Below are 27,299 nucleotides of genomic sequence, written 5' to 3'. Positions count from 1 at the left end.
TGATTAAAGGGGCACCTATCGTGCGAAATCAACTTTTTGGAAGCTGTCTGGACAGAACTGTGTGTAGGATTGCATGTCCACAGTCACATTGGAGTGATAAAAACTTTCATTTTATTTCCTGATGTTAAAATAGGATCTAAATCACTTCAATTTTGAGGTCTACAGCAACGTGACATAGCAGTGCAGTTTTCCCCACTCACTGATATTTATTTACATGCACATAATACCATGTCTCAGTATTAATGCATATAAACATGACCACAGGACAGGATTTGCAAAGAAACTCTGAAAAGATCTGTTCCGACTATCTGTGATCAAGCTCAAGAAGCAGTAAGTGCTACACTTAGTTTTCTTTATTGAATTTTTTTGAGATATGTAATTCATAACCGTTGGAATCACCACATCTGCTTAAGGTACACAACTATAAAAACAAGGATGCTTCAATCATACAACAGGAGTCCCAGTTTGTAGACGGTAAATCATTTTTTTTTCTATTATTTTACTTCGCTATAATGGATCTCTATACAACCGCATACTGTATGTACCCGTTTGGTGGGCATCCTTTCACATTTGCTGCAAGTAGATAGAAAAAATCTAAAAAAGCTCATATTAAAACGCAAATTTGTGCCTGTGAATGTTGTAGCAGAGTTTGTGTGTTGTTCAGTACTCAAGTACTGTAGTATTTGCTACTGTGCGTCTCTGTTTCATCAAGTCCTAATTTCATCGAGTTGCTCTGTGTCATTTTCTGTTTATCCTGACATCTGACCCTGATTATTCTTCTCTGAAGTGAAATATCCCAAGAGTGGATGGGGAGAACCAGCTTATTTGAATTTAAAGGCACAGCCGCCAAAACAGCTACAATTCTCTCTGATTCAAACATTGACATTTTCAACAGGGTATAATAAATGATCTGATGGGTATTTTGAATTGAAACTTCACAGACACATTCTGAAGACACAAAATTCTTAATTTACGTCTTGTGAACAAAACACACACAGAAGAAGAGTGATTCATCTTCTATAAAGTAATTTAAGAGTTCACACTTTGCTGATGATTGACAATAAAGTGTGTTAGGCATGCTGTCCCAGGAGAGAGCCCTGATTTCAGAAGATCCTCGAGCCAAGGGCTCCCTCCCATTTGAAGGGCGAAAGGGGAGTTTGAGCTCAGGTAGGGCTCGAGAACTCCCCTGCTTGTTTATGGCTAATGACAATTTAGGAATTGCTATGGAGAGATGCATTGCTCACTAACAGCTCATCTATGGTGCCAATTTGGTTTGGTTTGGACAGTTAGAGGAAACCAGAGAACCCGTGAGAAACCCACACGAGCACGGGGAGAAGGTGTAAACTCTAACTGAGGTAAGAAGTTATTTATAGTGACTTAGGAATCAACTGATTGGTGCATTATGTGTTAGCTAAAGCAGGACCAGCCAAGGTCTTGTCATTCATGGTCAAGTACGTGATCCGCTCGAAAATACTTAATATAAACCACACTAAATGTTGTACCTGTAGAGTTTGAGAGTGACCGTTCCGTATACAGTGGCGAACCCGAGCAGACGGACCCATCGCAGCAGGATACAGCGGAAAACACTCGGCTGGAAGTAAAGGATCACCACCTGCAGACATTAAGAAAAGGAATATTTATTTAATTAAGTATCTGTTTTTTTTCCCAGATGAAAGCTTTTAATACCAGACTCTTGCTCCCTTTTTTTCCTGGATTGCTGGTAAAAAAAAGGATCCCAAAAATAAATGAAGTAATTTCAGATTAGCTGGAAGCACAAATCAGAAATGTAAAATCCTAAGTAAGTTTTCTAAATGACCAACTTAAGCAGGGTACATCTTTATTTGTGATTTCCTTACACTTTTTGTCTTAGAAGTACATTTATTATATGGTACAATACTGAATATGCAGACAATCATTTCTGCAATACTATAATATAATCCAGTGATTTCATGTATTGTTTGTAATCATTTGTAATGATGGCAAAGGCAAGTTATTATTCCCAAATCAACTTTTTTTATATGCACATACAAAATGCTGGGTTGTTGTAACATAACGCTGGATCAAACATCAACAAACTCAACCATTTCACAAGTAATTGCATTAAAACATATTTATAATTTTTGTAATATATAAATAATATTATATTTAAATAACCACAATTAACCACACGAAATGTATTTTTATATTTTATTAGAAAAATCAGATTTAATTACAGTATAACTGAAACATTTACTTTTGTTTAAAAATATATATATTTTTTTTAATTAAAATGAACAGAACAATATTTAGTTATACAAAACTTCAATATAATATAATATAATATAATATAATATAATATAATATAATATAATATAATATAATATAATATAATATAATATAATATAATATAATATAATATATGGCGTCATGGTGGAGCAGTGAGTAGCACGATCACCTCACAGCAAGAAGGCCACTGGTTCGAGCCTCGGCTGGGTCAGTTGAGATATCTGTGTGGAGTTTGCATGTTCTCTTCGTGTTCGTGTGGGTTTTCTATGGGTGCTCCGGTTTCCCTCACAGTCCGAAGACATGCGGTACAGGTGAAATGGGTAAGCTTGGGTAATTGACTGTAGCGTATCTGTGTGCATGAGTGTGTATGAATGTTTCCCAGCTTAAAGGGCATCCGCTGCATAAAACATATGCTGGATAAGTTGGCGATTCATTCCGCCGTGATAACCCCAGATTAATAAAGGGACTAAACCGATAGGAAAATGAATATAATATAATATAATATAATATAATATAATATAATATAATATAATATAATATAATATAATATAATATAATATAATATAATATAATAAATATAATATAATATAATATAATATAATATAATATAATATAATATAATATAATATAATATAATATAATATAATAAAATATAATATAATATAATATAATATAATATAATATAATATAATATAATATAATATATATAATATAATACATATAATATAATATAATATAATATAATATAATATAATATAATATAATATAATATATATAATATAATACATATAATATAATATAATATAATATAATATAATATAATATAATATAATATAATACATATAATATAATATAATATAATATAATATAATATAATACATATAATATAATATAATATAATATAATATAATATAATATAATATAATATAATATAATATAATATAATATAATGTAATATAATATACTATAATATGAACATTAACAAAGAGAAATAAATATATGTAATATACATTTTATTAAATAAATACCATACTAAATACATTGGTCGTTGTTACATAAACTAATAGATATTTATTCATAATATAATATTCACTCATTCATTTTCGTTCAGCTTAGTCCCTTAATTCATCAGTGTGGGGGAAACCGGAGCACCCAGAGGAAACCCACACAAACAAGGGGAAAACATGCAAACTCCACACAGAAATGCCAACTGGCCTAGCTGGGACTTGAACAAGCGACCTTCTTGCTAACCACTGAGCTACTGTTTGGCCTATAATATAATATAATATAATATAATATAATATAATATAATATAATATAATATAATATAATATAATATAATATAATATAATATAATATAATATAATATAATATAATATAATATAATATAATATAATATAATATATTTTTTAAGTTTCACAATCGTGAAATTTCACAATCATTGATTACATTTTTTATACATTTTTACTTAATAGGGTAGATCAGACGTTAGTACAGAAAAGCAAACAGTCAGTAATAAAAAAAACAACAAACTAATTATTAATCATTTACACTACAATAATATAAAAAGTACACACCCTAATTCCAACACTGAAAAACGACATCTCCACTCTATATCTTCTTTACAAGGAACCAAGGACTAACCCTCGGTATTTTTTGTTTTTCTGGGTACACCTGGAAGTCCATTAATCAGAAATTCACTATTCATTTCTCCGCTCATCACTCTCTCCAGACCAACATCAAGTCTTCAAACCTGTTACAAAACATAAACAATCTCTATAATGTGTCTGTGATGTGCGCTTCCATTGATCTAGCCATCTATCATCCTTATCTGTCACAGTTCCCCAAGCAAAGCCGTCAGCTGCCATGCGAATTCCAGCACATCACAGAGAGAGAGAGAAAGAGAGAGAGATCTGTATTATGTTATGTTTCCCGTCCCTTTGTGCCTCCTGGAGACATTGTTGCAAACTGCTTTTACACCTTAAAACATTTTAATAAATCCCTTTGTCCCGCGGCGGCGACGTCACATGTGGCAGTAGTGGTCATTTTGAGCTGTCACTCACTGTATATAAATATATGTATGTATTTATTGTTTTATATGTATACTGTATATATTTCTTCTTATTTTATTATTATTATTATTATTGCTATTACTACACATTTTTATATTGACTTTTTTCCACCTGCTATGTACACTTAGGGAATATGTACTCATGTATGTCATGCCAATAGAGTGAATTTAATTAAATTGAAAAAAAAAAATTGAGAGTGAGAGATTGATTTGTAAAATTCTACTTTATTTATACCATTAAAAACTAACAAATGTACATTTTACTCAAGCCACTTTGCAAATATTACTTCTTCATCTTCAACAAAGCACAACATATCTTTATAAATCCACACATCTTCCAATTCTTCAATATCCTTCACTGTAAAAATGATTAGCTGACTTTACCTAAAATAAGCGAGTAAACCCGTTGCCTTCAATCATTCATTTTCTTTTCAGACTAGTCCCTTTATTAATCAGGTGTCGCTACAGCGGAATGAACCGCCAATTTATCCAGAATATGTTTTCGGCAGCGGCTGCCCTTCCAGCTGCAACCCAGCACTGGGAAACACCCACACACATACGCTACGGACAATTTAGCCTTCTCAATTCACCTGTCTGTGGACTGTGGGGTAAACCTGAGCACCCGGAGGAAACCCATGCCAACATGGGAAGAACATGCAAACTCCACACAGAAATGGCAACTGATGCAGCCGAGGCTTGAATCAGCAACCATCTTGCTGTAAGGTGACATCACTACCCACTGCGCCACCGCACCACCCTCATTGCCTTAAAATCTTTTTTTTTTTTATAATTATTTTTTTGGAGGGTTATTCGCCTTTATTTGGAAAGGACAGTAGAGGTTGCAGACAGGAAAGTATGGAGAGCAGAGAGAGGGGATGGATCAGCAAAGGACCTCAGGCCGGGAATCGAACTCGGCTCGCCGTGAGCACCATGGTGCTATATGTCGGCGCACTTAACCACTAGGCTATTGGCGCCGACTGCCTTAAAATCTTTAAGTAAATGAACTATGTGCATAATAATAAAAATTAAGTTAAATCAACATACCAGTTCCAAATTACAATGTGTTTACTCATTGTCATTTTTGAGGCAACGGGTTTACTCCCTTTTTTAAGTATAGTAAATAATCACTTTTTACAATGTTGACAGCCCAACCAAATCAGAAAAAAACAGCAAACTTGAATGTTATTTGGGCCTAAAAAGAAAATGAAAGGTCCTAAAATGTTTCTTGTTATTTATTTATTATTATTATGTATCCTAATATGTTGATTGCTACATGAGTGCATGCTGCGAACAACCATTTAAGTCCTAAAAAAAATCTAAAATAACCATGTGACATTAATTGTATGTGTGTAATTTGTATACAGAAAGGCTTGGTGGTATTTTTGCGCGACCAAGAGTCTACATTTTAAACATTAAAATAGGCAAATCCTCAGCCAAAAAAAGGAGAGCCGACTTGAACACATGGAAGGACAGAGTAAGGAAGGCTTTGAGGGATGCTGGGAAAGCATATTTGAACCGTATATTTGATGCCCTTCCAGCGGATGACCTTCCAGCTGCAACCCAGTACTGAGAAACACCCATACACTCTCATTGACATACATACACTATGGCCAATTTAGTCTGTTGAATTCACCTATAGCACATTTCTTTGGACTGTGGGGGAAACCAGAGCACCCGGAGGAAACCCACGCCAACATGGGGAGAACATGCAAACTCCACACAGAAATGCCAACTGGCCCAGCCTAGACTTGAACCAGCGACCTTCTTGCTGTGAGGCGACCATTAAGCCACCGTGCGGCTATTGTTAAATATACAGTTTATTATTCCTTTATCCTAAAATGTTGATTGGTAAATATATTAATTACTTTAATTATTGTTTTCTTTAATCGCTACTATGCCATTTGTTTTTAAAATGTCAATTTAATGTAACCGTCACAAATGCTTTGGCAATACATATAACATTTGTCAGAGAGAAAGACAGAGAGAGAGAGAGAGAGAGAGAGAGAGAGAGAGAGAGAAGAGAGAGAGACTGAAGGTGAACTGTAATTAAAGCAGACTCTCCCAGCTGTGCCGGTGTTTTGGCCTGGGCTCAATCTCTCCATGTGCAAACAGTGACGCGCCGCGCTGTGTGTAATCTAATAACAACAATCTGCTCACTGCTCAGGAAGCTCCATTATTGGATTGATTATGGAAAAAGGATTCAGAGAGGGTGAATTGCACCAGTGCAGACACTTCTGTCATAATTAAGTTGGGAAGAAAAAAAAAACACGAATGACAGGCACATCTGTAGGGGGTGCTCTGGCAGACCCCTACAGTTCCCTCAAACATGAGATGACATTAATCTTGGGCATGATTTAATAGTGAAGTTACATGCCATTAAATATTCATCCTGCTTTTTATAGCCAACGTGATTAAACCTTTTTGTTTTATTTTGATCTTCCCTCAACAATTTTATTATTTTATTTAAATTTTATTTCAGTTGCAACCCATATCAAACTCACCTTTTTAAATAATTTAACACAACTAATTAATTTAATTTAACAATTTAACAATTAATTAAACATGTTATGTTATGTTAAATTAAATATAATATGTCTGCGCCAATGGTGTAGTGGTTAGTGTGTCGACACATGCACTCGGTGGATGGTCAGGTGCTCACATGGTCGGTGCTCACAGCGACCCGAGTTTAATTCCGCCTCACGCTCCTATGCCAGTCCTTCCCCTCTCTCTGCTCCCCATGCTTTCCTTTCAATACTCTCTACTGTCCTATTCAATAAAGGTGAAAAACCCCCAAAAAATAATTAGAAAAAATGTAATATATTTAATTTAAATTGTATATTATTATTATTATATTATGTTCTTATTCTTATATTTTATAATTTTTTTTGTCTTTTTATTCCAGGATCAACAAAACAGAGTCTAGATTACCCGAGGGATACATTTTCTTTTATGGGTAGTTTAGGTCAAACTTTATTTTGATGGTCCGTTTGTTTAATTAAGTTGCATTGCATCTACATGCCAACTAATTCTCATTAGATTATAAGACTGTCAGGTTGGGGTTAGGGTTAGTGTAAGTAGTGAAAGTTTCTTATAGTCAGTAAAATGTCTGTTGAAGGAGCAGTATCAACAGATAATAAGCAGCCAGTCTACTAATACTCAAATGGACCATCAAAATAAAATGTTACCATACTTTTAAATTTGAACAAACTAATCTTGCCGCAAACTTTCCCCTTCTGCATTAAATAAGTAGGGAAAATTCCGGAAGCAGCCATAACCATAGAAAAGATGTGCACTTGATGACTTCATTACTGGTGATCCATTGGCAGTATTTTTTTGTGCCCACTTGATGAATGAAAGCAAGCGTGCAATTTAAGATAAGGCCAAACATATATAAAAAGAGGCAAAAAGGGTCAGAGAAACCGATGTGAAAAGTTCAACTCAGATAATTTTAATGACCCCTTTAAATGCACTTTTAACATCCGGTGGGTAAAGAATGTGTTGTGTTTTTTGAAGATGAAGGGAATATGTGTGTGTGTGTGTGTGTGTGTGTGTGTGTGAATAGCTGTCTAAGATCCAAAAGTGGTGTGTGTGTGTTGTGCTTGTCAGGGGAGCATCCAGTCGGCCAGCTCTTAATTAGAACTGGGAGTACCACACGCCTCCAGCAGAACTCTCTACAGTTTGAACCAGTCACTGACAAACCATGCAAAACTAACACTTTACACCTCCTCATAAATATCCGATGTGAAGTAAACGGCACTAGATTTAAGGATTACTTCATTGTTCATTCATTCATTCATTCATTCATTTTACTTTGGCTTAGTCACTTATTTGTCACTCCACACAGTGAAATGAACCACCAACTATTCCGGCATATGCTTTACGCAGCAGATGCCCTTCCAGCTGCAACCCAGTACTGGGAAACACCCATACACTCTCACAATCACACACACTACAATACACTATGGCCAATTTTGTTTATCCAGTTCATCTATACCACATGTCTTTGGACTGTGGGGGAAAGCGGAGCACCCGGAAGAAATCCAGACAGGACTAGGACTAGAACACAGGACTAGAACACAGCCAATGAGAGAACTCACATCAAGCGGAAGCGCACAGGGCCCGAGCAAGCCCAAAACAGCCCTTGTACAAAGACGAAGCCAACCAATGATAGAAAATGAGTGCTCGACCAGAGAAAATTCAAGCCAAGCACAACATACAAGACATGACTGAACTAGTGTCTGGACTCTGCCACCAAAACAAGAATTAACAAGACCGAAATGGCAGAATCCTGACAATCACTCCCAAAAATGTCGCAATTATCACAATGACACAATCACAAAGCCCTATATGGCAGTGTGCAGCTCTGAACATTCCCATCATCCTTCTTGTGTCACTCACGGCTAAGATAAACCTTCTGCGTAATGGACTCACATTGATGACTGGTTGAAAGTTGATCCACACACACAACAGCCAAAGATCAATGAGAATTAATGTAACCTGACCTCAGTGTTTGTGTCAGTGTGCAGGCATCAGCGCCTCATCCGAAACATGAAAGACAAAGAAGAACAAACATCTGAGGCTGGGTAATTATCAGTGTGTTGCAGATGTGCCACGGCACCACCCCATCCCCCCCTTTTGGGACCATTCCTGTTAATCCGATTATCAGAAAAATTAATGGCCGTCCCACAGCAGTGGAAAAAAAGATGCAGGGACGAGGATATTTTGGTTCAGCAGCTCTGAGTCAGAAAAAGCATGTGTGTGGGGGAAAAGCCAGGAGGAGGAGACGGAAGTAGATGTTGCCCGGTTCGCTGAGGCGAGACTGTATTTGCATGCTGGAGGGAAAGTCTCACCGCACTCGGAGCATTACAAAACACACACACAGAGCTTCAAGTGGACGATTCCTCGGAGAGATGGAGAACACAAACAGAACGCAGTTGCCGTGGCGAGAGACGATAGAAAGCCAGACGGTAACCAGGCTGAGAAAACACTGAAGTGAAACTTGACTTATTTAACGCTGTTTGATCAGTGATATTGGTAAACCTTCATGTTTCTGACTTTTACTACTTATATTTTTATATCCTGAACCAAAAAAACAGCCTTAAACTACCTGACAAAAGTCTTGTCGTCAATCACAGTTGTAATAGCAACAAATAATAACTTGACTTCTAGTTGATCATTTGGAAAAGTGGCAGAAGGTTGATTTTTCTGTTGAACTGCAGCCCAATCATCACAAATACTGCAGAAGACCGCAATTACCCAAGATTCTCTTAGAAATCCGTCAAGTTTGGTGAAGGAAAAACCATGGTTTCTGGTTACATTCAGTATGGGGGCGTGCGAGAGATCTGCAGAGTGGATGGCAACATCAACAGCCTGAGATATTAACACATGTGTGCTGCCCTTTACATTACAAACCATAGCAGAGGACAAACTCTTTAGCAGGATAGCGCTCCTTCTCATACTTCAGCCTCCACATCAAAGTTCCTGAAAGCAAAGAAGGTCAAGGTGCTCTAGTATTGGCCAGCCCAGTCACCAGAAATAAACATTATTGAGCATGTCTGGGGTAAGATGAAGGAGGAGACATTGAAGATTAATTCAAAGAATCTTGATGAACTCTGAGTTATTTGAGTAATTGCAGAGATGTATGGATTGAGTCCTCCAAGCTCATGGGAGTCTTTAGGAGACATGGGAGACTTTATATTCTATACTGTACATTATTTCTGTGAGGTGACTTTTGTCTAAAAAGTGTCCTAATTAAATAATTAAAATCAAGGCATGATCATATTTTATTTTGGTAAAATAAATGTAATCTAGAGGCCTTTACCTTTCATATAATCCACTTCTGATACCAACTGATCAACTAGAAGTTATTATTTGCTGTTCCTACAACTTGGATAGGCGACAAGACTTTTGTCAGGTAGTGTATGTTACATGGGTATATTTTTGGTAATATGTATTTATGTATTTTACTTTTATGCCAAAAAGTCATACAATAAAAGGTCATGTGCCATTTAGTTCACCCAATTCACCTATAAAGCACATGTGTTTGGACTATGGGGGAAACTGGAGCACCCAGAGGAAACCCACATGAACACGGTGAGAGCAGGCAAACTCCACACAGAAATGGCCTCGAACCAGGACTCGAACCAGTGACCTTCTTGCTGTGAGGCGACAGTGCTAACCACTGAACCGCCATGCCACCCCAGACACACTTTTACTGCATTCATTCATTCATTCATTCATTCATTCATTCATTCATTCATTCATTTTGTTTTCGGCTTAGTCCCTTTATTAATCCGGGGTCGCTTCAGCGGAATGAATCCCCATCTTATCCAGCATATGTTTTATATCCAGCGGATGCCCTTCCAGCGGATGCCCTTCCAGCTGCAACCCATTACTGGGAAACATCCATACACACTCATTCACACACATACACTACGGAAGTAGGTTTAAACCATAAATCATTTTATTACTTGAAATAAATGATATATTTTAAGATATTAAAATCCAACACACATACACAATAATACATTTAACATCACCAACTAAATTATTTAGCATGCAATTATCATTCATTCTTTCATTTTCACTTAATGAAAATTAATCTGGGGTCGCCACAGTGGAATATACCACCAACCTATCCAGAATATGTTTTACGGAGCGGAAACATCCATACACTCATACACTGCAGACAATTAAGCCTACCCAATTCACCAGTACCGCATGTCTTCGGACTGTGGGGGAAACCGGAGCACCCATAGAAAACCCACGCGAACACGGGAAGAACAACTCCACACAGATATGCCAGCTGACCCAGCCGAAGCTCGAACAAGCAACCTTCTTGCAGTAAGGCGACCGTGCTACCCACTGCGCCAATGTGACACCCATCCAAATATCATTAAATATTTCAAACGTAACATTCCTCCAACACTATTCGTCCAACACATCCCAGCACCTTTCGTAACACCTACCAAAACAGCATTTTACAAAAACATCATTTTTTAAAACACACTCTTGATGAAAAGGGGTTTAGCTGAATGTCAGGCCAGTCCAAAAAGAAAAAAGGGAGAAAGACAGCTCTGACATTTTCACAGTTTGCCTGGAGCACTTACATGCACTCTAAATATTACTGATGAGAGGAACTTAATAACAAAACCTTCCCTCTTCCCAGAAAAACTGGACCCTTTGAAAGGAAAGAGAGTTTACATGCATGTTCAATTAGAAGTCATTAATGTTTATGGTTATGTAAACACACTAACCAGACTTTTCTTTATCAAAGCAAGGTCATAAACAGCTAAAGCATGCTAAACTGATTCTAACATCTTGATTTTTGGGTTAATGTCGATGTAAACGCATGACATTCTTTGTCAGTTTATTAAAGTTACATTTCTGATGTGACAGGAGAGCATGAGCAAGGAGGAAATTGACCACAAACTGAAGTGCTACAGTCAAAATCCTTCATCATATACAAGCCACAAGTGTCCCACTGATGTTACATTACTGTTCTCTGTTTTTTTATTTATTTAACATGACAAATGACATAACAAATCGGCCATCGGATTCTGCCTTTTTTATTTAATAATGATATATCTAGGCATTGTTGAATTATAATAGTTCAGTTGATGGAAAGACATACCGTGAGACTCAAAAATCAATGTTCCATTCATTTTCATTCTGCTTAGTCTCTATTCTCAGAGGTTGTCATGGTGCAATGAACCACCAACTATTCTAGTATATGTTTTACGCACACAGCAAAATCCTCAGAGTTAAATTTACTCAGTTCAGAAAGTATTTGGTCCCTCTTTAAATAAGGGCAAACAGGTTGGTAATAAGTAAAGCTTCTCTTTGTGGAGTTGCTTAAGGATCCTCTGCTGAGATTTTGAGAGATTCCATGTATTTTATTATATTATTTCAGCTGATTTCATTTAAGGCTGTGCCTGAAGTCAGTTGTAGTTTTGTGTTTCTCTTCATCGCCTAATTATCTTTGTTTTGTTTACTTAAGTAACTTTAACTCAATTTAGAGAGGGACCAAATACTTCCTAAACTGCGTAAAATTTACTCAGAGGATTTTGCCCTTCCAGCCGCAACCCAGTACCGGGAAACACCCATACATACTCATAAACTATGGCCAATTTAGTTCATCCAATTCACCTGTAGCGCAGGTCTTTGAACTGTGTGGGAAACCGGAACACCCAGCCGGGACTCGAACCAGCGACCTCCTTGCTGTGAGGCGATTTTCAAATTTTATTTTTATTTCAAAAAGCATAAATCATTGAAACTTGTATATAATTTACATTTTAAACTACTGTCGCAAATGGCAGAGGTATGTGTATCACAAATATTGCATTTGAAATATTATTTTGCAACCTCTATGCTTCAATAAAAATACACTCATTGAATAAAGACTTGTGTATGCCGTTTACTTCTATTGCTAGGTTAATTTTTGTGAGTTATCATCATAGAGAGAGAGAGAGAGAGAGAGAGAGAGAGAGAGAGAGAAAGAGAGAGAGAGAGAGAGAAGAGAGCACAGAGGAGCAGATGACGCATGTCTTGTCTTCAGGGATTTGACAGAGCTCTCATCCATCAGAGAAACACGCTGTTGGGTCACACCTGCTGTACAGCAGACACATGCACTGTCAGCACTCACTAATTTAATGCTTCTGCATATTCATGAATCAGTACGTCAAACCCTATAATTGCTCAACAAAACAAACCTCAGATTGATACTAACTTGATTTTATAGAAGTGCATTTAGAATGTATATTACGACAGATGTGCTTATTAATGGAATTAAAAGTCTACAGACCCCCAAGGCCTGATTTAGTTCATTTAAAAGCCACCTGACTGCCAACATCCAGTACCAGAAGGGTTACATAGGCAAGACAGAGCAAATGCCACTACATATAAAAATTGAGCTCTCTCTTGCATTCCCTTGTTTTTAACGTCTCCATTAATAATAAACGCTAAGTGCTGGGAATCATGATGAGATTCCTGTTTGTTCAGGAACATGAGGTGGGTAAAATGACTGTAAGACAGCACTGTATTTTAAGTACACCAAATTGTTACATAACCTATTAGCATCACTTTAATTAGTCACACTTAAGGCCCATGCGCAACGGGACAATTTCTGTAAGTGTGCAGCCGTGTGAGTGTGCACAACAACACGCAAGAATTCATTCATTATCCTTCAGCTTAGTCTCACTTTCAGAGGTCGCCACAGTGGAATGAACTGCCAACTATTTCAGCATATGTTTTACGCAGCGGATGCCCTTCCAGCTGCAACTTATCACTGGGAAACACCCATACACTCTCATTCACACTCATATACTAGGCACAATTTAGCTTACCCAATTCACCTCAATACTATGGCTTATGTAATAAGCAGGATGAAGTAAATCTGTGATGGTTGTTTTCACAGAATAAAGCCTTTAAATGTTTTATAACAGCCCAGCTTCATGTCGGATTGCTGATAAGCCAGTCAGGCTTTATTCTGCAATAACAACGTCCTGGATATACTTTATCCCTAACTTGTTACACACCTACCAGCCAATCAGAATGAAGAATTTCAACAGACCATGGACTATTCAGAAAATAATGAACACTCAATGTTTCAACCCAGGCTCAATCAGATTACGTACCCCTATATACATTTCTGGAGAGCGCCAAATATGTCCCAGGAGCTATATTATTATTTTTTTGTGCTGTTTTTGTTTTCGCGAATTCATCAGAGGCCACTGTGTACACTTTCTCAAATTTCTCTCTCGAGTGCCATTCCTGCATGTTCTTTACACACAAATCCACCAGAGGGCGCTGTCGACTGACTGACCGATCGACTAACCCACTCTACCCTCCTCCTTCCCTACACCCAACCGATAGTGCTTTCAAAAGCACCGACTGACCAGCACCCACCCACTTCCCAAAATTCAACCGACAGTATTTTCAAAAGCAATCCAGAAAAAGAAAAGCCCTCGCGCCAGCCTGATTTTTACCACGTTTTCAGATTTTACTTGTTTATTATATACTTTTTTGCTTTTGCTTTTGTTTTACCTGCTTTCTGGAACCATTCTTCACCGGACTTAAACCCTGTCATCGCGATCAACTCCGCTCTGCATCTAAAACCCTATGAGGTATGCGGTAAGCCAGTGGACTAACTGGTAACAGCAGAAAAGCTGTCTTTATGGAGGTAAGTGGTCAACTGGTAAGTGCGAAAAGAAACTGCGTCATACCGCTCCGTAGCATTCGTTTTAAAGACGTAGCAATCATTTTTTAGCCCATCATTAAGTCTATAGCTTGAGCTCCAGCTCCTCCTTCCTTGCACTTCTTCTACAAGTGATGTCACTGGGGGTTGGAGTTAGGGGTGGGGTGGGTGTACGCATTAAAACAGCTTATAGGAGGAGGAGCTCAAGCTCAAGCTCCCCCTCGCTGGAGCTCAAGTGGCTCTGCAGTGAGCAGTGTCTCGGTTTGCCCGCAACAATTGGGCGGGGCTTATGTTTCGTAGCCACGTCACGCCGAAACAGCTAAAGACTCGTTTTGAAGACGATTCATTCTAACCACTAAGTCGACTCCTTTTTAGATGAATCAATAGTTTTTAAAACTGTCCACTTTCAGATTTAAGCCTTAGCTGGATATTCCACTTCACTTAGAGCTGTGTTACACACTACATGGAATGTCATTTTCAAAAACGCACAATAGGGGCTCTTTAAATAAAAGTTAAAAATGTTTTCATTTATTAAGCATTATTTAAGAAAGAAATTATTCGGCATAAATTTGCAGATTTTTAACAAAATTCTCAGCAGAAATAGCAAAAAATGTCTGCAGATTCGGTCTGGCCCTAGTTATAGCTTCTTGGTCAGGGTTGTGGCCACAAAATCTCTCTTTTCCCTGCATATCAATTAAATTTGAGAGCTGTTTCAACTAAAAGCACTTTTCAACTAAAAATCCCTTTTGTTGTGTTTGCCAGAATGCTAAATCCATATTAGGATGAATACACGGAGGTGAATAAATGATTCAAGGATTTCTGGGTGAACTATTCCTTTAAAAGCGGCAAAAAATAAAGCCGCATTTCCCCGGTGCAGCTCAGTGAGAGGTGCTGTCATGTTGTCTGGCTCATCTGTGTCTGTGGCACTTCCCTCTGGAGTGTAAACCCGAGAACAGTGTGTTCCTCATCCCTCACGCAACATCCACACAAAAACACACACACACACTCCTCTTCAAAGCTCGCATGGGCATTCATTCACACGCACTTCATTACACCCCTTCAGGGGTTCCATCCACTCGCAAGCCGTTGCCAAAAAAAAAATTTATTATTTACCTTTACATAATAGTCCTGGAAGATTCATCCTAATGCCTCCCGCTCTCATTTCTTTTCTCCCTCTCTCTTTTTGTGTGAATTTCAACCCCCCTCCAGCTCCCTTTTCTTCGTCATTTTCAAAGAAGCCACCCCATTACGTAACACGTCGTTTTCTCTGCGCATCTTTGAGTCTTTGTGTAAGACCAAGAGAAAGAAGCAGAGTAGGAGTGGACCTGTCAGAGAGTGTTTGAACACATGCTCTCCCCCATACACACGCACACACACAAGTCGGAGAGCCTAGGAAGAGATTGATAACACTGCAGTCAATCACGACGGCCGAGAAATCCACACAGCCGAAACCATCAGACTCATGTGGTGGAATTCAGAGAAACCCTATTAGTGCTGTCAGTCACAGCTCAAACAAACAGCTGTGATTGGCAGAGGAGCACAGGAAACACACAGCGGCAGACAGGAAGTGTTCAACATGATGGTATAAGAAAATACAACAAAGCTATTACTATTCAATTAATCTTTATTTCTATAGGACCTTTGCAATGTAGATTGTATCAAAGCAGCTTAACATAGAGGAAGTTCTAGTCAATTAAATCGGCTTCAGTCCAGTTTTGAGAGTTGAAGTTCAGTATAATCTAAATGAATGAATGAATGAATGAATACTGTCGCCTCAAAGCAAGAAAACCGATGGCTGGTTCATTTCACTGTTGCGACGCTGATAAAAAAGGGGCTGAGCCAACAGAAAATTATTGAATAAATGAAAAAATAAAATTGTTTTAAAAAATGTTCAGCGAATAGTCAACTAATTTTATATTGAATAAGTTGAAGCATGTAGTACAATAAAGGTGACCATCAAAATAAGGTGCTACCTTTTTGAAATTGACATCACTTCCAACAATCCACAAGGGTGTACAGAAAAATGAATCAGTGAATGTTCTGTACGGAACATCTCTAACAGGTTGAGGAATGAAAGCCAGCAGTGATGCTGAGATAGCGTGACTCAATCTCTCAAGCGCTCTCGCCTCATCAAGGCAGCACTTTCACAATGTGCTTTAATAAAGAACTTCCGCTTCCTCAGAGCGGTGTGGCTCCAGCAGCTGGGCTGTGAAAGCTCGAGCAGATGAGATGACGTCCGCAGCCCTCTGTGCAGCTGAATGCTGTTATTTATTACGGTCATGCATGATCATTAGCTGGCATGTTCCTCATCTCTACCCCCTCACCAATCTCTAAAGGCAAAGTCAAACTGATGTTAGATGTGTTCATAACAATGTTGATGATTTAGAAGTTTTACCACCTTTCGTGGGCAGTCTTGCAAATTCATGAATTGGGTGCAAAATGAGTTTGACATATTGACTTACAAAAAAAAGCATCCTGTTAAATGGTCAGTGAAACAGTGACTATGCTTACATGGACATCACTTATCAAATTATTAGCCTTAATCTGAATAATATGATTAAGGTGTTTACAGGAGTTGCTAATTTGATTAATGTCATCGCATCTCCAAGCTATCCACATTTCCTCTGGAGTTTTATGTAATTTTGGGTGTTTCATTTTTAGTCTGTCCATTTCAACTGCAGTTTGGCACGTTCATTTTCATTCGGGAACATTTCATGCATGCCCCCTGTGACAAAGATATTGGATGCGAGTATGAACTGCTGGAAGAGTGTAGTTGTGATGGAATTTGATACTGCACTCCGAATGGGGAAAAAAAACTGCAGATTTCATGATGCAGGTGTCTGCGGTCCTCTACTGAATCGGTAGGTGCAGAGAATAGTGTCAAACCACCGCGTGTGTAAGACTATCCTGTCACAAAACGCAGCAAAAATTGTACACGACAGTAATAGTTTGATTGCAGTGTTTGTGTCTGTACTGCACTTCAATAATGTGACTATAATCGACATTCTCCACATGTCCTAATCCGATTTTTGTGTGTGTGTGTGTGTGTGTGTGTGTGTGTGTGTGTGTATTATGGGCTCTATTTTAACGATTTAAGTGCAATGTCTAAAGAGCATGGCAAAAAAACAATCTCATCTTCCATTCCCATTCATCTCCCATTCCCAGTTGCGTAGCACCATGGTGCATTTGCTATTTACATGTAGAACTTTGTTTAAAAACTGAATGCTTCACTAGCGAGAAAACAGTGAAAAACCATCTGCTCAAAGATAAAGACCTTCTACAGAACGAGCTGGCCTTCTTACTTTCAACCGTGGATTTATGTGCACATACTCCACTGAAGACATCCACTACAAATTTAATTTCAGAATTTCGTTTGTGCCTGCATGGTGGCTCATAGTTGGTGGTTCGTTCCGCTGTGGAGACCTCTGATCAATCAAAGACTAAGCCGAAGGTAAATCTAAAAACACTTTATCAAATAAATCTATTAAAATTGCATTTGTAATGTTGTTGAACCCTCTGGGATTGGAGGTGATTTTGGGGCCCCTAAGATGCTCTGACATTTGTGCTTATTTCAGTTACTTATTACATAGTAATACAACTTTTTTTTTTTATCAGTACAAATTGTGCTACAATAATATGTGAGAAATATTCATGTACATGCTTCAGCTTTTTTAGAAAAAAAAATATTATGCCTGGTTAGTAGGTTTTGGAGAAAAAATGTAGCTGAAATAAGGTCCAAAAAACCACACAGGGGTGCGTTTCCGAAAACCATCCATGGCCAACTAAGTTCGCAAGTTCAGTCGCTACAAACATAGCTTGTTGATTTGGCTTTTCCCAAATCCATCGATCCGTTTACATATATTTCAATTAATATGGAAAGCAAGTGCATGTTTTTACCAAAACTGTTATTGGATTTTTAAAAATGCGAGTGCATGTGAAACAATAATTTGCACCAAAAATTATTAGGTTTTTCTCTAAAGAAGTTGTTACTCCACCCTGTTTAGAGCATCATTATGGACATTTCGTGTTATAACTAACGTAGTCCAAACGATGGATCTGTGACAAAGCAGCTACGGTTTTGGGAAACACTCATCACTACATTGTTCTTTTCCAAAACAGTGACAATGGCCATGAATAATTCATACCTGGAGAGACAAAAGACATTCCCCCATTGGCTAATGTTCACCCATCAAATGCATTTTAAAGCAATGTCCAGCTGCCAAACTAAATGCTTGCTGTATTACTTGCTGTATTATGACCATGTAAACACTATGGGTAAACAATGTATGTGCACTTATACAGCATGCACAAAACTAGATATTTGAAATGGTATAAAACGTGTTTGCAAGACTGTTGTAATAAAAACTTTCTTGTGCGTTAATCCAGCATCTTTTTAATAATTTCTGAAGGACTCTGAGACACTGAAGTAGCGTAATGACAAAAGTTTTAAACATAACAATAAATAATATTCCCAGTGATGGGTTGCAGCTGAAAGTGCATCCGCTCTGTAAAACATGTGATTATCTTAAACATGATAAACAATTACTTTAAATCTAAATAATATTTAAAGAGCTTTCACATATATATATTACCCAAATAATTGCAGCCTTAGTTAATTCTTTCCAAACTTTGTCTGGTTCAACTATAGTAAAATAAATAAAAAATAAAATAAATAACATGTATAATATGCGTCAGGTTCTGAATAAAGCAGCATCAGATCACAGTGCTCCCGTGAGGTTAAATGGGTCATAATTCCAGAGGTAATGGGACATGAAAATGCGTCAAATTGATTGAATCTTCCATTTTATGGGCGTCTTAACCTCAAAGTGTGCAATACTAGTTTTAGAAGAACTAATAAATGTATTTCATTATCGGCAAACAAGCGTTAAAAAAATCGTATTGGTTTGTTGCTGGAAAGCGTGAATGATAAAGCTGACCAAGGCAGAGATCAATGAGACGGACAGCTCAAGGTCAGCGCACAGACCATCCGCTTATTGATCCTGGATTAGTTTTCGTGGAAACCCACATATATTCCAAGAAATTGTCTGATGTTGTTAAAGGCGTGGTGAAAATTGTGAGTAGGTATGTATTATAGAGCAATTAATAATGCAATGGTTCTTGTCCTTCAGGAAAGCAGAAGAAACATGGTAAAACTGCTTTTGATGCAGGAATGTAATCCGAACCGTCCAATTCGATCCTGTGTTGGGGAGATTCTGTTGTAGATGCCTTCAAAGGTCTTATATTGAGTGATCTAATGCCTATTTCCTTGAGGTGACCTTACTCTGTCCATTCTTGAACCTAGGGAAGCTTCTTTGCTCTGATATACCAGATGGACAATTGCAGGATTAGAGAGTATGTGCACCTTTTTTCCCAAACACCATAAATAATTGAGTGCTAGCAGAGGTCATTCCTGGAGCAGTTCTAATTAAGGATGGAGGTGGAGCGTAGAATGTGTTGGTTTCTGGTCCGTGAAGGCCAGAACTCTATCTTGTGTGTGTGTTTTGTATATGTGAGCCATAAGGACACATTTTTGTAATTGCATGCTGTACACTGTGAAAAATATCTAGTAATTAACAGTGTTTTCCATTCATTTATGGTTGCGAATTGCATTATGGGAGCTTGATCTCTGCTCTGTCGACTTTTGATGTCAAAAATTCAACTTGACAGTTTAACAAAGTGACTTTTATTGACATTTTTGTAGTTTGAAATTATATAATGTAGAAGAAATAATATAGAGAGCAGTAATTTTGGAAAATAACAGAAACTGTACTATCAGTTTATCATCCGGTTTTTGTGCTGTAATATATAACACCAATCATATATTATTTTAAACTATTAAAAATGTTAATGTAAGTTACTTTTTCGAACTTTTCAAGGTTAAAAGTTTTTGGAATAAAGATCAAGGTTCCACAACGCAATTCAAAAGCATAAATAAATGTGGAAAAACAAACAAAAATAAAACAAAAACACGAATCACAAAATACAGAAAATGCAATTTACGAATATTTTTTAGAGTGTAGGTTTGACACCTAGGCCTAATCTTAATTTTATTTTTGTACCCCTATCCCTTCCCCTTCCCCTTGTCCCTTGAAACAGAGTGTGAAGGGAAAGGGCTTCACATTTACCCCTAGGAAATGGGACAGCACTACAGCACCCACACACGTCATCATATGTCATTGCAATCTCTTACTTCATACAAGTAAGACTATTGCAAATGCTATAGTTATTCCAGTTGTGTTTTTTTTTTGTATTTATCTTCAGGAAATCACTGAAGGCAACAATATCATGTTATCATAACGATATAATGTGGCAATAAGATCGTAACTGTACTGTGCATCTTACAAAGTGGCCATGTTCATCTATGTAAACACACCAAAACAACATTACCGTTATAGCAAACACTGTAAAAAGTCATTCCCAGCCACTAGACTTTACTAACAGGGTATTCCAGTGTCATCGAGTGTCAGATGCGAAAGTATGTTGTGGGACTGCTATACAGGAGTTATTATTGTGTATTATAAATAGCGAAATTTATTGGTATTTATTTATTTTTTTGCATGACGGTAAAACACGAACGCGGTTATAAATGTATTAAAACATATGCTTGTTTGTTGTAAAAACTCATAATAATGACAAAAAATACTAATTTGTGCATCTCCTGACTTCTGTGTGCAGCCATGCTGCCGTTGTAGATGGTGTATTCTGGGAAATTTTTGTACTTCTTGGATTTGAGTGTGGTACTCAAGAATCTCAGTTTCAAGGGTTATCTAGCCCTTCCCCTTAGCCCTATGCTTCAAGCTAAAAAGAACTGGGACACCAGTTCACCTGTAAGGAGAAGGGCTGAGGGGTAGAATTGGGATTGGGCCCTAGTTTGACACCTAGTTTTTTAGTAGTAGTTACTTCAAAGATGTTATGTTCACTCAGCCACATTACACATGAACTAAAGTTTAAAATATGATATCACAGTGGACCACTCCTTTAAATTCATGGAAAAGTGTACAAAGAACCCACCTACTTTTGCAAAATAGAAAGCAATTTTACAGCAATAACAACAGCTTGTCTGAGAATGAGAGGTGCTGGTCTTTTTTCGGCCTAGCTAACATTAATCTGATTGGTGATAATATGAACAGGCAGCTTAGGGATGATAACGTCATCTATTTTCATTCTTTCACAGCTCTGCTTTTTCTTTTCTCTCTTCTCATCCCATTTGGCTAGTAATCTGTGAGGATGTCTGTGTCTGTGTGGACATGTCTGCTTTAGATTTCAGCTCCTTTTTCCCCACATGCGGGTAGAACGAGAGGTATTGGCTAGCGGTGTGTCCCGTGAGTCTGGTGGCGTGTAAATTACATCTAGTTTGGCCCCCACTGAGTCAAACCTTGCACTGTTCCCTTCTCCGTCATCATCAAATCCACTGAGATATTTCTGATAACATTAGGTTAATAGGGATGTGACCTGTGCTTTGTGTGGTAGAGAGATAAAGGAGATGAGGAATACAGCAAGAGATGTGTTTGTGTTAGTGTATTGAGTGTGTGAGAAAAATCATGTCTGAGCATCGGTATTAAGTCAGGTTAACACTTCAACTTATTTATATTGACTTAAACAAGTAGTGGCTGCATGAAAGATATGTATTGCCAGATATAGCAATATTTGGGTAAAGTATAGTACTGTGAAAAAGTTAAGGTATTTCTGTCTTGTAGTGTCGGTTCGGTTGTTAATTTCCATTTACAGTGGGTGTGGAAAGTATTTAGACACCATAAAACTTTCACACCATTTGCTAAAATAATTAACGTTCTTTTTTTTTCTCTTATTAACGTAGACACAGCACACCATATTCACAGAAAAACACAGAATTGTTGACATTTGATATTTATTAAACAAGAAAAACTGACATTTCACATGGTCCTGAGTATTCAAACCCTTTGTTACTTGGTAGAAGCACCCTCTTGATCTAATACAGCTGTGAGTCTTTTTGGGAAAGAAGCAACAAGTTGTTCACACCTGGATTTGGGGATCCTCTGCCATTCCTCCTTGCAGATCCTCTCCAGTTCTGTCAGGTTGGATGGTAAACGTTGGTGTACAGTCATTTTTAGGTCTCTTCAGAGATGCTTGATTGGGTTTACTCAGGGCTCTGGCTGGGCCATTTAAGAACAGTCACAGAGATGTGAAACCACTCCTTCATTTTATTAGCTGTGTGCTTAGGGTCATTGTCTTGTTTGTAAGGTAAACGGTCGCCCCAGTCTGAGGTCCTGAGCACTCTGATGAAGGTTTTCATCCAGGATATCCCTGTACTTGGCTGCATTCATCTTTCCCTTTATTGCAACTAGTCGTCCTGTCCCTGCAGCGGAAAAACACCCCCACAGCATGATGCGGCCACCACCATGCTTCACTGTTGGGACTGTATTGGACAGGTGATGAGCAGTGGCTGGTTTTCTCCTCACATACCGCTTAGAATTAAGGCCAACAAGTTCTATCTTGGTCTCATTAGACCAGAGAATCTTATTTCTCCATCTTGGAGTCCTTCAGTTGTTTTTTAGCAAACGCCATGCGAGCTTTCATGTGTCGGGCTACTTTGCCATAAAGCCCCGACTGGTGGAGGGCTGCAGTGATGGTTGACGTTCTACAACTTTCCCCCATCTCCCGACTGCAGCTCTGAAGCTCAGCCACAGTGATCTTTGGGTCCTTCTTTTCTCAAGGAAGGGTTCTGGTCTTCCCAAACATCTTTCATTTAAGGATTATGGAAGCCACTGTGCTCTTTGGAACTTCAAGTGCAGCAGAATTTTTTGTAGCCTTGGCCAGATCTGTGCCTTGCCACAATTCTGTCTCTGAGCTCTTCAGGCAGTTCCTTTGACCTCATGATTCTCATTTCCTCTGACATGCATTGTCATGTATTAAACAGACAGGTATGTGGCTTTCCTAATCAAGTCCAAGCAGTATAATCAAACACAGCTGGACTCAAATGAAGGTGTAGAACCTTCTTAAGGACGATCAGAAGAAATGGACAGCACCTGAGTTAAATATATATGTGTCACAACAAAGGGTCTGAATACTTAGGAACGTGATATTTTTAGTTTTTCTTTTTTAATTAAAAAATTTCAACATTTCTGTGTTTTTCTGTCAATTTACTAAATTGAACAGATGCTATTATATTCTACAAAATAGAGTAACTTAGAGAGCCTAACAAAACAAAAAAACAACATGTATGACTTCATAACATAAGCCAGGAAGTGAGGTGCACAGACAGTAGAACTACAGGCGTTCTCTGATCCACTTAATCCACAGAAAGCCAGTGACTTGGACTGACCAAAAGCATAAGGCCACACCCCATCCTGTGCTGGTCAAAATGCTCCAGAGCACAGCAGTGTGTTTATCATTAGTCTCCCGATGGGCTGGGCTCCAGGGTCAGGGTGGCAGTAGGCCATTTGGACATGGAGGTGAAAGTAGAGGACAACTGGTGAGAGTGGAGCAGAAAAAGTACAGAAGATACAGCAGGCCCTTAAGGGTCAGATATACTTTTTGGCAAAGTTATTTCTCAATGCAGTGTTCATATGAACATGCAAATAGAAAAAAAAGTGCGAAAGTAGCAGTTAAGAAAGCTGCTTATCATATTTAATCCTGCAATTTATGTCCTGGGTTATTGGAAATGGTCTTAATTTTTGCTAAACATAAAAAAAAGTTTGTCTGGGTATATTTCATTGCACTTTTTAGATAACAAATGCACATGCAAATCTGAAATAGGTTATTTAGGATAGCCTACTGTTTGTATTCAAATAGGAAATTTGAGCTGTTAGCCCACTGTAGCTGTTTTTGTTGCCTGTGTCTTTAATGCAAATGAGCTAGATCTCACCGCCTACTATTCCCACATGACATAGAGATCTCTCGGTATTGCTCTGATGCTTGTAGCCTTTACGTAGATACAGTACAGTGACAGACAAGAATGAAGCAGATCTCTCTTACTATCATAAGAACTTTCCCAACTGTTATTTTATATATTTGTTGTGGAGTTAATTCAAGCCTTTCTGCAACGATGAGTCACACACAATGTTGTTATGAAGCTCACGGGCACACACACACACATGTTTGTTTTTGTAAAAAGTGGGTACATAACATAGGTTTCCATTCATTTTATACTGTCCAAACCATATATTGTATTGCCTTAACCCCACCCTACCCCTAAACCCAACCATCACAGGAGACTGTGTACAGCTTTACTCTCTGATTAAACTCATCCTGTGGGATTTATAAGCCTTTTGAGAAATGGGGACGTCACCGATGTCCTCATATTTCACCTCCTTTTTGTAATACCTGTGTCATACCTATGTCATTATACAGATTTGTGTCCTGACTTGTCACAAAAACACGATTTAATACCTGAACCGGGATTGAAGTGTCTACTTTTGTAATTGTACTGACACTATCTTGCAGGCACACAACATCATAAGACATAAATATTAGGTTAGATTTAGGTTGCGACGTCAGGTGACCAAAATTCAGTGTCTAGTTAGCATCTAAGAACAATGCTATTTTGCCAATAACAACATCAAATTATGTTGCTATTTGGTTGATTTTAGGTTGTGTTGTAAAATGACTAAAATCTGACGTCGAGCCAACTTCTTAAACCAATATTATATTGATGTCAAAAACTGACATTTATTCGTCAAGCATGGCAACCAAAATACAACGTTTGATAGATGTCATAGTGGTAATGTCCACACAACGTCTAGTTGTAACATCATTAGACATTTATATATGGTGGATTTTAGGTTGGATGGTGGACAATGACATCTGCCTGACGTTATGTTCTGACGTCAACCTGATTTTCATTTCCAAACAAAATGCAACATCCCCACGACATTGGGGTACAACATCAATCTGACATTATGTTGACGTGTGGCTGTGGTGATGAATTATGTAGCAATTGTACTGTCTTTATTACAAACATGCTCTGTTTTAAAAACGTTTTAAACTTGTAAAACTCATTCCTGGGGTGCAGCTGATCACAGAGGGCTGAACAGATCTTTTAATCCCAGTTGCTTTGCGCAAGTCCTGTCTTGTTGATATGATTATACCGCATTACTACAAATACATGTTAATATGCGGCTGTCAATCAATTTAGTGTGTGGGGAAACCACACTCCTATATCACATTACGGTGTGCCTCAAAATTTCAGGGATTTGGATCCTATTTAAAAAAAAATGTGTTTCTATCATTCCAATATGACTGTGGACACACTATACCTACACACATTTCTGTTCAAACAGCTTACAATAATTGATTTTCATCATAGGTGGCCTTTAAAGGGTTCACCCAAAAATTAAAATTGGCGCACAATTTACTAACCCTCAAAGCATATTCACCCACTTAGGCGTATATGACTTTCTTATTAAAAAGTGGGATGAATAAAATGTCTACTTTATTGAATCCATTCATTTATGTAAGAAAATATGCATATTTAAACTTAAAAACAGTTTTGTGTAACCTCTGGCTCAAGACTGAAGTCGTCTTCTTCTTTTCATGCATATTTTTGGTGCCTTTAGCGGCACCAGCTGGACAGGAGTGTGAAGTGCATGCACAGTTGAAACGAACACAAAGACGAAATAAGCAGAGACAAACAATACACAAAAAACACCAAAAAGAAAAAGAGGAGAATGAATATTAATTTAAATATGAATATTTTTCTCACAAACTGCATCGATTGGAGACCTTTAATTACCCCCTGAAGCCACGTGAGGCACTTTTTTTATGAATGGATGTGCATTAGTAGACTTCATTGTAGAACTGAAAAAGCACAACATGAATAGCTTTTAAATAGCTGAGTTCAACTGAAAAAAAGAAGGTCATTTACATCTAGGCTGCTTGAGGGTGAGTAAATCATCATATTATTATCATGTTTGGTTGAACTAATTCTTCAACATGAAGACTATAGCCTACCTGTGAGATATTGAGGCTCACACACAGACTAATAGAGGATGGAAAAGCTGAGCATGGAGGATAGGTGTTTAAAATATATGGTATTTGATGCACCAGGGAAGAGTCTCTTCCCTGTGGACTTAACTGAGAGATGCTTGAATATGGGGAGATCTGGAGCTGCTCCCTCTAGGATTTTATAATGGCAGGATTTAAAGGAGCAGTTGACTCACAAACCTATACACTTATAGTGAAGTTCTATGTAGTTCTTTGTTTATAAGTATATAAAAAAATGCAAAATAGAAAATGGGATTTTTTTTTAATGTTATTAATATGATCTTCATTAGGAATACATCATGTCAAGCTTTATCACATGAAACACTCCAGCCGCGATGATTTATTTATATACAGTTTTTTTTCCTTTTCTGCAAATACAGACAAATGTCTTAATTATAGGATTAAATATCTGATATTTCAATTGTCAAATATGTGTAAAAACATGTTTTTAAACAGCTTAATAATTGTCATTTTATTTGATCTATAACTGGTATTGGGTGTCGGTGTGTTAGTTTGCGCTGCAGTACAGAGATTCAAGATGCTGGATTTACAACATGTTAATTCACCCATAACTTCAACTGCAACTTCTCCATAAAATACATGAAATCTAGTGGCTGGTTAACTTTGATAAGACTATAGTGAAAGTTCTAGAAACCTAAACAGTGTGTATCTGATGTGAATAAAGCCAATTGTATGGTTATATTTAATCCTTATTGCTATCTCGCATAGACATCAGCTTGAATTTACCAAACCATAAATGTTATGTTTTGCTACTACTACTCAAATTATTGTTAAAGCAGTTCATTA

The 27,299-nt window shown here is 37.6% G+C and overlaps 1 protein-coding gene across 1 annotated transcript in view; it reads right to left on the bottom strand.

Moving 5' to 3' along the window:
• gpr158a (G protein-coupled receptor 158a) overlaps positions 1-27,299 on the bottom strand; it is a 116,501-nt gene that overhangs the window by 12,996 nt on the left and 76,206 nt on the right. Inside the window, exon 6 of the mRNA XM_056451157.1 lies at positions 1,503-1,612. Within this exon, the coding sequence (XP_056307132.1) occupies positions 1,503-1,612 (110 nt within the window). The remainder of the gene's footprint in view (positions 1-1,502; positions 1,613-27,299) is intronic.

Source organism: Danio aesculapii, chromosome 24, assembly GCF_903798145.1.
Source record: "Danio aesculapii chromosome 24, fDanAes4.1, whole genome shotgun sequence".
NCBI classification, from domain to species: Eukaryota; Metazoa; Chordata; class Actinopteri; order Cypriniformes; family Danionidae; genus Danio; species Danio aesculapii.
This window is presented reverse-complemented; position numbering and strand designations above follow the sequence as displayed.